The 17747-nt window shown below is 40.5% G+C and overlaps 2 protein-coding genes and 1 non-coding gene across 3 annotated transcripts; all 3 read right to left on the bottom strand.

Annotated features, from left to right (window-relative positions):
- Window positions 1-216: 216 nt before the first annotated feature.
- Window positions 217-1155, bottom strand: LOC102484306 (olfactory receptor 7A10). The gene has a single exon (XM_006165431.1). It carries the CDS (start codon window positions 1153-1155, stop codon window positions 217-219), a length of 939 nt encoding a protein of 312 aa, XP_006165493.1.
- Window positions 1156-3912: 2757 nt separating this feature from the next.
- Window positions 3913-4101, bottom strand: LOC114005503 (U2 spliceosomal RNA). The gene has a single exon (XR_003547350.1). It is a non-coding gene; the product is annotated as a U2 spliceosomal RNA (small nuclear RNA).
- Window positions 4102-4570: 469 nt separating this feature from the next.
- On the bottom strand, window positions 4571-9554 carry LOC102483897 (olfactory receptor 7A10; the record flags this gene model as incomplete). The annotated part of the gene is made up of 3 exons (XM_006165430.3): window positions 4571-4725; window positions 8784-8836; window positions 8959-9554. Coding segments are annotated over 3 exons (804 nt in total), but the record flags the coding sequence as incomplete, so codon positions are not given.
- Window positions 9555-17747: the final 8193 nt, after the last annotated feature.

The raw sequence follows: 17747 nt of genomic DNA, 5'->3' as shown, positions 1-17747 counted from the left end.
CCAAAAATGAACAAATGGCAATTTTTCTTTCAGACAGAGCACAAAACTTACTAAGGTAATGTTCTTAATATATAAAGAAATTGAAATCAAACTCATGTAAGATCCTGGAGATGATTAGAAGGAGCAAGTTCTACTTTCATTATAATCAGATTGTCAGCATTTCTGAGTCTGATGCTGTGAATCCTAACAGGGACACTGTTTCAGTACCAGAACAATTTATTCTACAATAGTTTTCCTCTCAGTGAATCTTCTCAGGGCTCTCTTTATGTCTTCATTCCTCAGACTGTAGATGAAGGGGTTCAGCATGGGGGTGACCACAGTGTACATCACTGAGGCTGCTGCACTTGAGTGTGAATTTTGAGTATCAGCCCCACTAAGATACACACCTAGACTCGTACCATATAATAAGGTGACTACTGAGAGGTGAGAGGCACAGGTAGAAAATGCCTTGTACTTCCCTTGAGCAGATGAGATTTTACGTATGGTGGATGCTATCTTACAGTAAGAGTAAAGGATCCCAGCGAAGGGACCACCAGCCAGCAATATGGCTCCCAAATACATGACAATGTCATTAATGAAGGTGTCAGAACAGGCAAGGTGGACTACCTGGTTAAATTCACAGAAAAAGTGGGGGATTTGAGTGTGTGTCCCGAAGGACAGCCGTAACACCATTAAGCTCTGTAACAAGGAATACAGGACACTTGTGATCCAGGACACCAGAACCAGCACCACACAGAGCCAGGGGTGCATGATGACCGTGTAGTGCAGGGGATGACAGATGGCCACATACCGGTCATAGGCCATCACAGTCAGGAGGAAGTCATCCAACACTATAAAGAGTATGAAAAAGTTCATCTGGGTGATGCAGCCTGCATAGGTGATGACCTTGCTCTGTGTCTGGATGTTCACCAGCATCTTTGGGACGGTGGTGGAGGTGAAACAGATGTCCACAAAGGACAGGTTGGAGAGGAAGAAGTACATGGGGGTGTGCAGGTGGGAGTCTGAGATGGTGGCCAGGATGATGAGCAGATTTCCACACACAGTGATCAGGTACATGGAGAGGAAAAGCCCAAATAGGAAGGGCTGCAATTCTGGTTCCTCTGAAAGCCCCACAAGATAGAATTCCGAAATTTCTGTATTGTTCCTTGGTTCCATGTGGCGGAGATAACTACCAGGAAGAAAAAAGTAACATGACTGTTTTTCACTCAAAATAATGTAACTCTCATAGGTAAAATGCTACACTTCATGTTTTGAAGTCAAGAAACTGATTTCTATATTTTGGGTAAGGATCCGACCCTTTTACACTTTCTTAGTCTGGGAATTCCTGTCTTATTGTCAATCTTTCCATAAAAGTTCAGGCATTGTACAGTTATATTTTCATTTATTCACTTACTTTTAAAATTGCCAGAGAGCGCATGGGCTTCCTGGAGAAGGACAAAGGGAGGAAGAAAGTGAGAATACACCCACCATGAAGGATGGCCATGCCACCAGTCTCTTTTCTTCTATTCTCCCTTTAGGATTTTGGGCACATGCACAGGCACACGCACACTCCCTGTGCAGTTTTCTAGCCACCAGATTGAAGACCCAAACCACACAGTTGGCCATGTGGTATCCAGTCACTTTAATCACCAGGCCACTGACTGACCATTCTATAGATACTGGATTTTTTGGAAAGGTTTTTGTTATTGGGTCCATGCGCTCACCAGAAAGACAGAGAGAGACAGAGAAAGAGAAAGCAAGAAATCACCCCCCAGGGGGTTGGCCACACCACAATCCCTTCTCTTCCATTCTCCTCTTGGGATCCTGGGCACGTATGCCTAGAGTAGTAAGTTTAATCCACGGGGTCTGGGACTTGAACCATTGTTGACTACATGGGAGTCGAGCAACATAGCCATTACTGCAACTGCTGGCTCCCCATTCTACAATTTTACTAAGAAATTTTTTTATGCATTTTAGCAACACAAATTGAGAGTCTACCACATTATAGGCAATCCAAATAATGAGTGTAGGGAGGACCACTGAGTGATTTTAAGATGAATGTAAAAAATATTTTCCACAGGATAGAGAGGTCATTGAATGTGTTTATAAAATTCACTTCCACTATGAAAGCTAAAAATATAGGAATAAGAATAACGTGAAGTTTTGAGCTGTTGGAAAATTCATGACTTTTTTCTTTTTTTTTTTTTTTTTTCTATATGCGTAATGCCTTTTCAGACAACTCAATAAAATAGTAAAATGTACAAAAGACAAATACTATTGATGATGCCAAACTTGTTAAGCTTAAAAAACAAAAAGGAGGGGCAGTAGGTGGCATGGAGGTTAAGGCACTGCATCTCACATGGCCAGCTGTGTGGTTCAAGTCTCACATTCGTTGGCTTGAAAATCACACTGGGTGCATGTGTGTACATGCCCAAAGACCAAAGAGGTGAAGGTGGGAGAAGGGATTGTGGTTTGCTCATCTTCCCTAGGGGGTGACTTCTCACCTTTTCTCTCTCTCTCTTTTACTCTCTGGTGAGTGCGTGTGTCTCGTAAGAACTTTTCAATAAATGTAATTGAAAGAGACAACTATGCAAGTTGAACAACTTGGACATACCAACTTAAAAGTTTTATGTATTATCTCATAAAATATCAATATATATCTCTCTATCTATATCTATCTAGCTATCTATCTATTATCTATCATCTAACTATCATCTATCTATGAGAAAGCTAACCAGTTAACTATCATAAAGAAATAATAAATGACAAACAGTGAAAAAACTCCAATTATTTCTTTGAAAGAATAAAATCAAAAGAACCCAATACATAAATGCTGCTCTTCAGGTCAGCAGGTAGCATAGTGGTTATGGCACTGGACTCCCACATGGTTGACCACAATTTGAATCCCAGATCTGGCAACATGAAAAAATCACACTGGAAGAATATGGAAGAGTTACTGCTGAGTGAAGCAAGCCAGGCTATGAAAGAGAGACATTGTATGTCCCCACTTAATATATACCGAGTGTCTGTACTCTATGAAACTGATTGACTAAAGGTTGTACAAACACAAGAGGTGGGTGTGAATGCCAGATGTGGTGTGTGTGGAGGAGTGGGACCTAAGGAACGACATTTGGAGGAGGGATACGGAGGCAGAGCATTGACGGGATGGGGAGGTGTGGTGTTTTTGGTTGAAGATATTTCGATCAACTGGACTGGGGAGAAATGTTCACATATTGAAATGTTTACTTTGTAAGCTAAACAATGTGATTGAATGTATATAAAAAATAATAAATAAATAAAAAGATAAAATAAAAATCACGCTTGGCCTGTGTGCATGTGTGCCCAAAAATCCAGGAGGAAAATGGAAGAAAAGGGATTATGGTGTAACTATCACACCCACATCTCATGTTCCCTCTCACTGTCTCTGTCTTTTTGTCTAACTCATGTGTCCTAAGGCAAAGACTGCTATACATACATACATAAAAAGAGCATGCACATAGAGGTTTGCAGGAAGGAGAAATTGAATATCTGATTTGGAGGGATTCTGGCCCCAATGTGTTCTAACATTAGTGAAACCCCTTTACTCCTCCTTTTCCTTCTTTGGTCTCATCTAATACTACTTCAATTCTCATCCAAGCTTTGCAGTCTAAAATGCTTTTTTTCTTTATAGGTTTTTGCCATAGAGAATGTACGCTTGTCAGAGAGAGACAGTGAGCAAAAAAGTGAGAAACCACTGCCCAGTGGGGATGGCCACGCTGCAGTCCCTTATAAGTATTCTCAGGATTTGGAGCATACATGCACACATGTCTGGTGTGATTTTTCAAGCCACTGAGTCGGGGACCTGAACTGCACTGCACTTGGTCATATGGGAGTCCAGCTCCTTAAATGCCATACCACCTGCTGACCCCTGGGTAATTCTTTTTAATCTCTCAAATGGGGTGCAACACTCCTGGAGGACCTGCAATACCAGGTCAATGCATAGATTGGATGACACAAGCTCCCCATTTCATCTCCCTGCTCCAAAAATGACTTAATATACTGTCCTAAGATAGAGGACGTTTGAGATATTAAACTGATTAGAACAGATGCCACTTGATATTAGCTGGAAGATCAAGAAGCAATTAGACACTTCAATTTTTTAAAAAATTTTTTGCCATAGGACAAATGCACTCACTAGAGAGGGAGAGAGGGGAAGAGAGAGAGAGAAAAAGAGAAACCACTCTCTCAGAGAATATGGCCACACTGCAATCCCTTCTCCTCCACTCTCCTGGGTTCTTGGGTATGCATGCACATGTACCTGGTGTGATTTTGAAACCCCAGGTCTGGGACTTAAACTGCATTCGGCCATGTCGGAGTCCAGTGCCTTAACCACCACATCACATGCTGGTCCTGACACTTCTATTTTTAACATACTAAATAAATCCAATACAAATTCATCCTCCAAGCGAACAGTGATCTTTGGGCTCTGGGCTAGGTTTATTGGGCTCTCAGGTGACCTCTGGCAAACATTCTCTGTTTCCATTCTCTTTGAACCTTTTTTTGCCAGCTCTCAGACTCACCTGGGTGAAGTTTCTGAAAATATCATTTTTCTTTAGGCATCTACATTGCTTTGCAGGAGTCTAAACAATGAAGACTGAAGCTCTGTCCCTAGCAGGACGAAAGGACAGAGTGCAGCATTGGTCCCGTAGTCTGACTTAAGACTGCAAAATCTGCAACCATGTTCCAACCAGCTGAAGGCTGCATACTCTGATGAAAACAGGCAAGATATTTACAGCCCCTTTTATCTGCACATTTGGTACATTTCCTTGTTCTTACTCTGAACCTAGGCTACCTGATTTCCCATGTGGACCCTGGTCTGGGCAGAAAGTAACATTTTCCTGCTCATTAATTGTTCCCATGGGTCTATGTTAGACATCAATGGAATCCAGCCTTTATCCCTCCCTCTCTGCGAACTCTCCTGCCTCTAGATATGCATGTAAGCACCTTTTACCAACCTGAGTTCAACTGTTCTACAAAGTACTTGCCTTTGTTAGTTTCTCTGAAACACCAAATAACTCACTAGTTGAAGATACAGCTCCAAGTAGCCACTGCAAATGCTATTTCCTCTTCATGAATGGAGGGAACCGTGTTCTCCTGCTATAAAATCTTGTGGTATAAAAGCCAGCAATTGTGCCCAGCATGAGTTTCAAGCCATCCAGACTGGGACTCAAACCTTGGAAGGCTATTTGGGAGTCCAGTGCCTTAACCATTATAGTAGCGGCTTGTCCTTGTATCATTTGATTTTTACATGTGGGCAATAGAGGAGGCCAATGTCATTAAGAACTTGACCTTCCTTTGCAGAAGCTATAAGTTATGTTGTGTGATCTGCCCAAAGTTAGGAATTGAGTAAAGGATGAGCTTTGGTTGGAATCCATAAAGAAGTTTTCAGGTCTTACCCTAGGCTAATAGTTTTCAGAGTGATTGTGCCTTCAGGAGACATTTGGCAATGTCTGGTTAACTTCTGATTGTCACCAGTGGGGAGGTGTTACTGGTATTGAGTGGGTGGGGGCAAGGACACTGCTTGCTACAATGCACAGAAGAGCAGTGTCCAAGAGGAAGATCAGGTCATCTGTGTTTGGAGTAGCAAGAGGGAAATCAGGGCCAACAGGTGGCATGATGATTAAGACACTGGACTCCCTTAACATGGCTGATGCTGGTTCAAGTCCCCAAACTGGTGACTTAAAATCACGCTGGGCACCTGTGCCTTTTTGTTGAAGATCCCAGAAATAGAATGGGATGGCAGGATGTCCATTTCTCATGGGGAGGGGGGGTGATTTCTTACTTTGCCTCTTACTGTCTCTCTCTAGCAAGTGTTCATGTCCTATGTCAAAAAATTTTTTTAAAATAAAACAAAGCAAGAGAACAAGAGGGAGATGTGCCAAATGAGCAGGTAAAGGGAGCTATAAATATCTCTTATTTTTTTAAAGAATTACTTCCTTTATTTTATTTATCATTTCTGTTACTTTTTAGTTTGATGAAAGAGGAGAGAGAGGGAGAGAGAGAGAGAGAGAGAAAGCCACCAGGTCCAGAATTTGAACTGCAGTTGGCCATTTGGGAATCCAGTATCCTTAATGAACATGACACCTGCTGGCCCCTTTTCTTTCTTTTTTTAAAGACTTATTTAGTATTATTATTATTAAATTTGCTATAGAGCACACACACTCACCCAAGGGAGACAGAGAGGAAAACTGAGAAAACAAAACACCAGAGCCAGGACTCGAACCATGGTTAGCCATGTCAGGGTCCAGTGCCACCATGACAGAAGGTGGCCCATCCCACTGTGATTTTTCAATCCTCAAATTCTAGTATTCAAACTACACAATTGGTCAGGAAGGGGTTCAACATGGGGTGACTACAGTGTTCATTACAGAGGCTACTGCATTGTCTGTGAGATGTGGATAGCACAACACTAAGACACATGTCTAGGACTGTACAGTAAAATAAGGAGACAAAGAGAACTAAGAGGCACAGATGGAAAATGCTTTCTACATCCCTTGAGCTGATGAGATTGCTCATGCAGAGGAAACTATCTTAGAGTAAGAGTAAAGGATTCCAGTGAGGGTTCCATGCCTCCAAAACACAGATGCAAAATACATGACCACATCATTGAAAGAGGTGTCTAGGGACCAGCAGTTAGCGTAATGGCTATGTCGCTGGACTCCCATGTAGCCGACTGCGGTTCGAGTCCTGGACCCGGTGACTTAAACTCATGCTGAGCGCGTGTGCGTGCGTGCCCAAGATCCTGAGAGGAAAATGGAAGATAAGGGATTGCAGTGTGGCCATCCCCCCTGGGGGGTGATTTCTTGCTTTCTATCTCTCTGTCTCTCATTGTCTTTCTGGCAAGTGCATGCGCCCTATAGTAAAAACCTCTCAAAAAATAAAAAATAAAAAAAGAAAGAGGTGTCTAAAGAGCAAAGGTGGACCACCTATATAAATTTAAAGAAGAAATGGGAGAATGAAAGCTCATAGAATGTGTGCTGGAGAGGAGAGAGACAGAGCGAGACAGTGAGAGAGAAAATGAGAAATCAACTTCCATTGGGGTTGGACATGTCAAAAATCCTTCTCCATTCTCCTCCTGGCATTTTGGGCATGCACGCACTTGTACCCAGCATGAGGTTTAAGTACCAGGTCCAGGACTCAAAGTATATTGGACAATGTGGGAGTCCAGTGCCTTAATAACAACATGATATGCTGGCCCCCATGGAAGCTTTTTAAGCATACACAGAAGAACAACCACTAAACCATTAAATTATGTAACAATAAAGGCAGAACACTCATAATCTAAGACAACTGAAGTAGCAGTTCTCAGAAATGAGTTCATGATAACTGTAGAATGCAGGTGGTGACAGTGGCCATATGCTGGTTCTAGGCCATTATAGTCAGGAGAAAGTTGTTTATCCCTTCAAAGAGTATGAAAAAGGACATCTGGGTGATACAGCCATTTTAAGTTATGGATTTGCTCTCTGTCTGGGTATTCACGCACACCTTTGGAACGATGTTGAAGGTAAAAGAAATATCTATAAAGGACAAGATGGAGATCTAGTACAATGTGAGCTCCTAAAGGAAGGGATCTGTGAATACTATTTATTTAGCTTTGTAAGTGACTACATTGGCACTGTAGTTACAGAGCTCAAGAAGATACAGGGAGAAAAACCCCACAGATGACAAATGATAAAACAAATCAGTGTGTTAAACTTTGTATCAGGAACAATTAAAGTAGTGATATAACAGGGAAGGATGTGCAAGTGATTTTCTGACTTGCACATTCATGTTTATTGTGGTATTATTCCAACTGCTAAGATATGGAACCAAGCCAAATGTCCATAAATAGATGAATGGATGGAAAAAGTGTGGCACTTATACACAGTGGAACACTATACTCCCATTAAAAAAATGAGACCCTGGCATTTGATAGAAAGTGAAAAATATGGAAGATTGTCTGCTACGCAATGCAAGCCAGATGCCAGACTATGAAAGAGAGGCATTGTATGTCACCACTCAATACGTACTGAATGTCAGTACTCTATGGCAGAAGCTGAAAGATGGGAAGGTATGAAAGCATAGAGACAGTGCAGGAGGAGGGCAGGAAATGGGAGAGGTTGGGAAGGAGGGAATGAACTAAAAAGGAAAGAAAAAAATGTTTAAGGGACATAAAGATGGAAAATTATCTGTTGATCATGACACATGTAATTTCTTTGACTAAGCCTATATGCAACGTATTCACAATGGAAAATCTCACTTGACAAAATGTAATGAAATACACTGATGGAATGTAAAAAACTAACTAACTTAATTAGTTAATTAAATAATATGAGCGAAAAATGCTAGATAAAACTTAAAAAGAAACATAGAAGCAAAAACACAAGGAAGGATGCACACAAAATTGGAAAATTCTAGTCAGATTTTCTGGTATTATACAATCATAAAATGGATCATTGCTGCCAAGTGTACTTTTTTGATTCCTATAATGGAAGAACAACACTGGATTATTTTAACTAGAAAATAGAAAAAATACTTGACATATATCATTTGGGAAGAAATTATTAATCAGAAATTCACATTGCTCCATAAAATGAGTGAGTGTTACTGAATATTTCTGATCTATGATTAGGATAAACTTGTGGAAACACAAAGAAGGAAGAAAGGAAAAAAAATGCTATTAGACAGACCATAAAGCTTAATAGAATGATGTTTTTTCATTGTGTGGCGATGTTTATTCAAAGTTAGGAAACTTATTGAAGATGATTAGAAGGAACAAGTTCTACCTCTGAACAACAATTCGATTGTCAGCATTTCTGAATCTAAACTGTAAGACTTCCTAATGAGGAACATTTTTTTGGTACCAGGAAAATTCATTCAATGCTGGTTTCCTTCCCAATGAGTCTTCTCAGAGCCCTCTTTATGTCTTTATTCCTCAGACTGTAGATGAAGGGGTTCAGCATGGGGGTGACCACAATGTACATCACCGAGGCTGCTGCACTTGAGTGTGAATTTTGATTATCAACAGCACTAAGGTACACTCCTTGAAATGAACAGTAAAATAAGGAGACAACTGAGAGGTGAGAGGCACAGGTGGAAAAGGCTTTGTACTTCCCCTGAGCTGATGAGATCTTACGTATGGAGGAAACTATCTTACAGTAAGAGTAAAGGATGCCAGTAAGGGTTGCACTACCCAGCAGCACGGCTGCAAAATATATGACAATGTCATTAATGAAGGTGTCAGAACAGGCAAGGTGCAACACCTGGATAAATTCACAGAAAAAGTGGGGGATTTGGGTATGTGGACAGAAGGACAGCTGCAACACCATTGAGTTTTGGAGCAAGGATTGCAAGACACATGTGATCCAAGACCCCAGAACCAGTAACACACAGAACTGAGAATTCATGATGATGGTGTAGTGAAGGGGGTGACAGATGGCCACATACCGGTCATAGGCCATCACAGTCAGGAGGAAGCCTTCCAACACTATAAAGAGTATGTAAAAGAACATCTGGGTGATGCAGCCTGCATAGGTGATGACCTTGCTCTGTGTCTGGATGTTCACCAGCATCTTTGGGACGGTGGTGGAGGTGAAACAGATGTCAGCAAAGGACAGGTTGGAGAGGAAGAAGTACATGGGGGTGTGCAGGTGGGAGTCTGAGATGGTGGCCAGGATGATGAGCAGGTTTCCACACACAGTGATCAGGTACATGGAGAGGAAAAGCCCAAATATGAGGGGCTGCAATTCTGGTTCCTCTGATAATCCAAGAAGAATAAATTCCAATTTTTTTGTATCATTCCCTGGTTCCATGTGTAGAGGTGACTAGGAAAAAGAAAGATAAAATGAGTAAATTTTGCTCAAAAAGCTATTACTCACAGAGTTATAATAAAGTAGTTCAATTTATGTTTTCAGTGAATAAAGTAATTTACCTGTCCCTTATTGGTATGTCTTCCTTTTGTATATCTCTCTGTTCGAGCTATCTTCAGTTAGGGATTCCTGTCTCCTTCTCAACCTTTCCACAAGAGGTCATGAATTCCACATGTGTATTTAGAAATTCTTTTGTCCATTTGAGTCATATAATTTGAGAGCTGCACCTTGTTCCAGAAAAGGTTTGGGAAATTAGTGTAAATATTTGAGAAACTAAAATAAGTACAGTCTATTGATAATTAGGAATAATGTGCTGATAAAGAAATAATCATAGAATAGGAACAAATGTTTCATTAGAAATTAACCCCAATCAGAAGGACTTAGATTAATAAAATAAAGATGATAGGTGCAGGGAGAGTAGATGGTGCAGTGGATATGTCACTGGACTCCCACTTGGCTAACCACAGTTAAAGTCCTGGATCCAGTTACTTGAAAACCATGATTGATGCATGCGTTTGTGTGCGTGCGTGTGTGTGTGTGTTTGTGTTTGTGTGTGTGCCCAATATCCTGGGAGGAGAATGGAGGAGAAGGGATTATGGTGTGACAATCCCTCTGGGATGTTATTTCTCACTTTCTCTCTCACTGTCTGTCTATCTCTCTCTCCAATGAGTGCACACACACTAGGGCAAAAAGCAAAAAAACTTTTTAAAAAAATAATGAGAAGTGCTGGTTATGCTGTGGTGAAAAGGGAACTCTACTGTTCATGAGAATGTGTTTTAGTTCAGCCTCAGTGGAGAACAATATGAGGGTTCCTCAGGAACCTACAATCAGAATTACCATGTGCTCCAGCAATTCCACTCCTGGGTATCTACCCATAGATAGGAATACACTCAGTCAGAGAAACATAGGTATATCCATGATTATTGCAGCATTATTTACAATTGTGACAATAAGCAACCAATTCAAATTGCCAAGAACAGATGAATGGATTGAAAAAGTGTGGCAAATTAACACTATGGACTACCACTCAGTCATAAAAAGAACGAGACCTGACATTTGATAGAAAGTGGAAGAATATGAAAGATTCAATACTAAGTGAAGCAAGCCAGACTATGAAAGAGAGGCATTGTATGTCCCCACTTAATATATATGGAATGTCTGCACTCTATGGTATAAACTAAAAGATTGGGAGGTACAAAAGCATGGAGAGCAACTGTGGATATTAGAGACAGTGTGGGAGGGAGTGGGTGAGAAATGGGGGAGGGTGAGAGGGAGGGAATCAAGGGGGAAAGAAAGAAGAGAAACTGTTAAGGAAATACATGTGGAAAGAAATACATGCTTCTTAAGGGAAAATATCACATATGCAAATTCAGAGAGCCATTAATTCAGAAAAATGAAAAATTATCATTCCGTGATACTATGTACGGTAATATCTTTGATTGGATTAATAGGCAGTGTATTTATAATGGGAAAATTCATCTTATGATGTAATGATATACAGTGATTGAAGGTAAAAGAAATAAGAAAAAAATTTTAAAAAAGCACTAACCATAATTTACAAAAAAAGAAGAAAGAAATTGCAACTTACTACATTTGGAAGGTGTTAAGCTTTTTTTTTTTTTTTTTTTGGAGAGGTTTCGCTATAGGGCGCGTGTGCTTGCCAGACAGACAGAGAGAGACAGAGAGACAGAAAGCGAGAAATCACCCCCAGGGGGGATGGTCACGCCGCAATCCCTTCTCCATTCTCCTCTCGGGATCTTGGGCATGCACACACACGCACCCGGAGTGATTTTTAAGTCACCGGGTCCAGGATGCAAACTGCGGTCGACTACATGGGAGTCCAGCGACATAGCCATTACACTAACTGCTGGTTCCCGAGGGTGTTAAGCTTTATCCTTTGCTTTATTTTACCATTTTGATTGTGATCATATATGCAAATGCAGATAGCCATTACTTTCTCCTATTTAATATCTAAAAGTTTCATAAATATCAACCTAAATATTTAACTTATTAAACAATTTGCAAAACATTAATAACATTTTCTGTGCCAAGGGTACATATATTGTGAAAGTAAAGCCTCTCAAAGTGAAATAGAATTTCCTCTATATCTTTAAAAAAATGAATGATATAATGTATGAAATATTAACAAGTGCTCTGAAGAGCATGAAATTATATAGATAAGAGAGAGTATACATGAGTGCTTTTTCTTGGGGGTAGACAGCGCAAGTGACAGACCAGGCAACCTTTGAATAGAGTCCCAAGGGAAGATAGGGTGGGAGCTGCAAAGGGATCTGGGAAGTGAACAACTTGCAGAGGCAAAGAGGAAAAGGGAGAAAGGTGAGATTTCAGGGCATGTTGAGGAAGGAGGGGGCTTGTTGATGCAGTAACTTGAGGACTCAGGGTTCTTCATTCCCAGCTGTTGCATTCTCTGTGTATGTAGCCATGCGAGAATGTAGATCTAACAGCAAGACTTTATTTGCAAAGATTCCGATAGACATGTAAATTTGGAGCTGAATTTTGAAGTGGCCATTCTGTGCTCTGTATTTAAAAAGATGTAAAAGAAGAAGTAGAGAAATGAAAGAAATGCACTGAGAGGGAAACAGATCTGATAGACTTAGGTGACCCAGGGAGACTGGAATAAAGAGAGACTCATCAGCTCTATCAGATGGTAACACTGGTGACATGCTTTTCAAGCCCTGGGGAAGAAAGAAAAAAATTAACTGGCAGAGATGACTTGCATACACACAAAAATAAAAAGACTAACAAAAGCCTAAATAAATTCAGCGGTCAGCACCAAAGAAATGGTTGCATTGCAAAGCTCTTTAATTCTCTCCTGTGATTCTTTAGTTCAACTTATTATTTATTTATTTATCTTTGAATATCTGATATGAGAGAAGATACTGGGAAATGTCTCTGTCATGAACTGTTTGGCAAGGGACTATTTGGAAGCATTTCTTTCTGATCTTTGTAATGACTATGGAAGCATGTTCAAATACAGCTCATCTTAAAAGTTCAATAAAAAAATGTCAACACCTCGGTGCACATCCTTCCACACCAAATACTCAAAGTTCCTTCCCCTTTATTGTCAATCTCCATGGTATGCTCTAACTTGAGTAGAACTATGTTTCTCTTCTCAGTTCTGTCTCATCCAGGTAAACTTAAAAGCTCATCACTTAATTGTTCACAGTGACCCATGCATTGCAGAGATTAAAAGACATTTTTGTTTTGTTTTGCTATAGGGCATGTGCACTTGCCTGAGAGAGATGGGCTGAGGGGTCAGAGTGAATAATCACTCTCCAGTGGGTATGGACACACTGCAATTCTCTTGGGATTTTGCACACACACACACACACACACACACACACACACACACATACAGAGGTCACTCCAGATTTAGGAATCAAAAGGCTCAGTCGCTCGTGTGGAATCCAGCTGTTTTAATTAACCTCCACGCCACCTTCTGGCTCTAAAACTTCACTTTTTTTTTTTTTGAGAGTTTTTTTGCAGCAATTTCTTCTCCTCCATTCTCCTCTCGATATCACGGGTGCACACGCACACACGCCCAGCGTTAGTTCAAGCCACCGGTCCAGGACTCAAGACGTGGTCACCTACATGAGAATCCAACGACATAGCCATCATGCCAACTACTGGTCCCCAAACTTCACATTTTAACAAAGAAAATAAATTAATTACAAATTATCTTATCAACCAAACAAACACATCTGTTTCTGGGCAATGTTGGTTGATCTCTGAAATAACTTCAGGAACATTTCTTCAAATTCCATTTTTTTGTGAAACTTTTCTGCATTGTTTACAGGCTCTAAGACTCACCTGGATGAAGTCTCTGACAAGAAGGTCTCCATGTTTGGGTCTAAACTCCTCCCTGGATGGTGGATGATGGAGACCGAAGTTCAGTTCCCAGAGAAGACAGCAGGAAGGTCTTCAGGAACATCAATACCCCATCCAGACTTAGGTCATCAATATCTTTCACCCAACCCAAGGCTGCATACTCTGGTGAACAAGGACAAAAGATATCCTTACAGCTCCCTAAATCTGCTTACTTGGCCCATTTCCATCTTGTTACTACAATCCCTGAGCACCTGGTTTCCCTGTGGGACACATTCTGCCCAGAAAAGAAAATTTTCCTGTTGATTCTCTGTGCCCAAGGGACCAAGATAGATGTCAGGTAAATGCAGTCTTTATTATTCCTTCTCTGGAGGCTCTGCTATCTATAGAGCCGTCATCTTGTTAGCACTTTTGCGAGAGAGTATACATGAGTGCTTTTTCTTGGGGGTAGACAGCGCAAGTGACAGACCAGGCAACCTTTGAATAGAGTCCCAAGGGAAGATAGGGTGGGAGCTGCAAAGGGATCTGGGAAGTGAACAACTTGCAGAGGCAAAGAGGAAAAGGGAGAAAGGTGAGATTTCAGGGCATGTTGAGGAAGGAGGGGGCTTGTTGATGCAGTAACTTGAGGACTCAGGGTTCTTCATTCCCAGCTGTTGCATTCTCTGTGTATGTAGCCATGCGAGAATGTAGATCTAACAGCAAGACTTTATTTGCAAAGATTCCGATAGACATGTAAATTTGGAGCTGAATTTTGAAGTGGCCATTCTGTGCTCTGTATTTAAAAAGATGTAAAAGAAGAAGTAGAGAAATGAAAGAAATGCACTGAGAGGGAAACAGATCTGATAGACTTAGGTGACCCAGGGAGACTGGAATAAAGAGAGACTCATCAGCTCTATCAGATGGTAACACTGGTGACATGCTTTTCAAGCCCTGGGGAAGAAAGAAAAAAATTAACTGGCAGAGATGACTTGCATACACACAAAAATAAAAAGACTAACAAAAGCCTAAATAAATTCAGCGGTCAGCACCAAAGAAATGGTTGCATTGCAAAGCTCTTTAATTCTCTCCTGTGATTCTTTAGTTCAACTTATTATTTATTTATTTATCTTTGAATATCTGATATGAGAGAAGATACTGGGAAATGTCTCTGTCATGAACTGTTTGGCAAGGGACTATTTGGAAGCATTTCTTTCTGATCTTTGTAATGACTATGGAAGCATGTTCAAATACAGCTCATCTTAAAAGTTCAATAAAAAAATGTCAACACCTCGGTGCACATCCTTCCACACCAAATACTCAAAGTTCCTTCCCCTTTATTGTCAATCTCCATGGTATGCTCTAACTTGAGTAGAACTATGTTTCTCTTCTCAGTTCTGTCTCATCCAGGTAAACTTAAAAGCTCATCACTTAATTGTTCACAGTGACCCATGCATTGCAGAGATTAAAAGACATTTTTGTTTTGTTTTGCTATAGGGCATGTGCACTTGCCTGAGAGAGATGGGCTGAGGGGTCAGAGTGAATAATCACTCTCCAGTGGGTATGGACACACTGCAATTCTCTTGGGATTTTGCACACACACACACACACACACACACACACACACACACATACAGAGGTCACTCCAGATTTAGGAATCAAAATGCTCAGTCGCTCGTGTGGAATCCAGCTGTTTTAATTAACCTCCACGCCACCTTCTGGCTCTAAAACTTCACTTTTTTTTTTTTTGAGAGTTTTTTTGCAGCAATTTCTTCTCCTCCATTCTCCTCTCGATATCACGGGTGCACACGCACACACGCCCAGCGTTAGTTCAAGCCACCGGTCCAGGACTCAAGACGTGGTCACCTACATGAGAATCCAACGACATAGCCATCATGCCAACTACTGGTCCCCAAACTTCACATTTTAACAAAGAAAATAAATTAATTACAAATTATCTTATCAACCAAACAAACACATCTGTTTCTGGGCAATGTTGGTTGATCTCTGAAATAACTTCAGGAACATTTCTTCAAATTCCATTTTTTTGTGAAACTTTTCTGCATTGTTTACAGGCTCTAAGACTCACCTGGATGAAGTCTCTGACAAGAAGGTCTCCATGTTTGGGTCTAAACTCCTCCCTGGATGGTGGATGATGGAGACCGAAGTTCAGTTCCCAGAGAAGACAGCAGGAAGGTCTTCAGGAACATCAATACCCCATCCAGACTTAGGTCATCAATATCTTTCACCCAACCCAAGGCTGCATACTCTGGTGAACAAGGACAAAAGATATCCTTACAGCTCCCTAAATCTGCTTACTTGGCCCATTTCCATCTTGTTACTACAATCCCTGAGCACCTGGTTTCCCTGTGGGACACATTCTGCCCAGAAAAGAAAATTTTCCTGTTGATTCTCTGTGCCCAAGGGACCAAGATAGATGTCAGGTAAATGCAGTCTTTATTATTCCTTCTCTGGAGGCTCTGCTATCTATAGAGCCGTCATCTTGTTAGCACTTTTGCAAAAATTGAAATACCCTCTGGACTCTAAGATACCTGTGTTTGTTAGCTTGCTTTGAAGAGTAAAACACTGACTTGTGCATAGACAGTTCCTGATATCTTCTGAAAAATGCATCATGCCTTTTCTGATGACCCAGGTGGAAAATGCTTTATACCTCCCCTAAGCTCATGAGATTGTACACATAGAGGAAACTATCCTAGATTAAGAGTAAAGGATCCCAGAAATGGTTCCACTTCCCCACCACCAATAAAGATGTAAAATTCATCATCATGTCTTCAAGAAAAGAGTCAGGACAGGCAACTTGAACCACTTGTCAAAATGCACAGAACAAGTGGTGGATTTTCAAGTGTGTACAGAATGAAAGCCACACCACCTGTAAGCTATGTAACAAAGAAGTCAGGACACTCAGGATCCAGGACACCAGAACAAGAAGTTCATAGAGCTGGTAGTTCATCATAACCATGTAGTGTAGGGGTGACAGATGGCCACAAACTGGTCATAGGCCATTATGGTCAGCAGAAAAATATACAATCTGGAAAATAGCATGAAAAAGAACATCTGGGTCATGCAGCCTGCATAGGTGATGACCTTGCTCTGTGTCTGGATGGTTACCAGCATCTTGGGGATGGTGGTGGAGGTGAAATCGATGTCTATGAAGATCAGGTTGGAGGGGAAGAAGTACATGGGCACGTGAAGGTAAGATTATGAGATGGTGGCCAGGAGAATGAGCAGGTATCCACAGAAAGTGATTAGGTACATGGAAAGGAATAACCCAAATAAGAAGGGTTGCAATTCTGGTTCCTCTGAAAGTTCCAGAAGAAAGAATTTGAAAATTTCTGTACTATTTCTTGGTTCCCTGTGGTGGAGATAACTACCAGGAAAGAGAAGAGAAATAGGACTATTTTTCACTCAAAAGAGTATAATTCACATAGGTAAAATGCTACAGTTTATGTTTTATAGTCAAGAAGTTGATTTCTATATTTCTATATTCCTTCCTTAATACATTATCTCAGACTGGGAATTCATGTCTTATTGTCAGCTAACCCTAAGAGGTCAGGGACTCTATAGTTTTATATGTATTTATTTATTTATTTACATTTTCAGTTACTTTATAATGTGATAATACAAAATCAGTCCATTTTTGGTTCAACACCCTAAAATTGTGACACAGTCTTTTTTTTTTTTTTTAAATACATTAAGAACTTCATTGTGGCTGAAATTTGAGTTTTTTTCTTTAATTTTTTTCACTATTACCCCAAAAGTAAACAAGTGGGATTATATGAGATTAAGAAGTTTCTGCATGGCAAAGACACAGTAATTAGTGTGAATCAACAACTCTCAGAATGGGAAAATAATTTTGTAAACTTTGCATCAGATAAGGAACTAATAACCGGAATACACAAGGAACTCAAGCATTTGTCCTGGAAAAAGATGATCAACCCTATTAGAAGATGGGAGAATGAGTTTAAAAAAAATTCTCTAAGGAAGGCATATGGTCAGCCATGTGGGGGTCTAGCACCTTAACCGCTATGATACTTACTG

Source organism: Tupaia chinensis, unplaced genomic scaffold (assembly GCF_000334495.1).
Source record: "Tupaia chinensis unplaced genomic scaffold, TupChi_1.0 Scaffold143920_1, whole genome shotgun sequence".
In the NCBI taxonomy this organism is placed as follows: domain Eukaryota; kingdom Metazoa; phylum Chordata; class Mammalia; order Scandentia; family Tupaiidae; genus Tupaia; species Tupaia belangeri.
The sequence above is the reverse complement of the archived record's forward strand: the minus strand, read 5'-3'. Positions and strand labels throughout refer to the sequence as shown.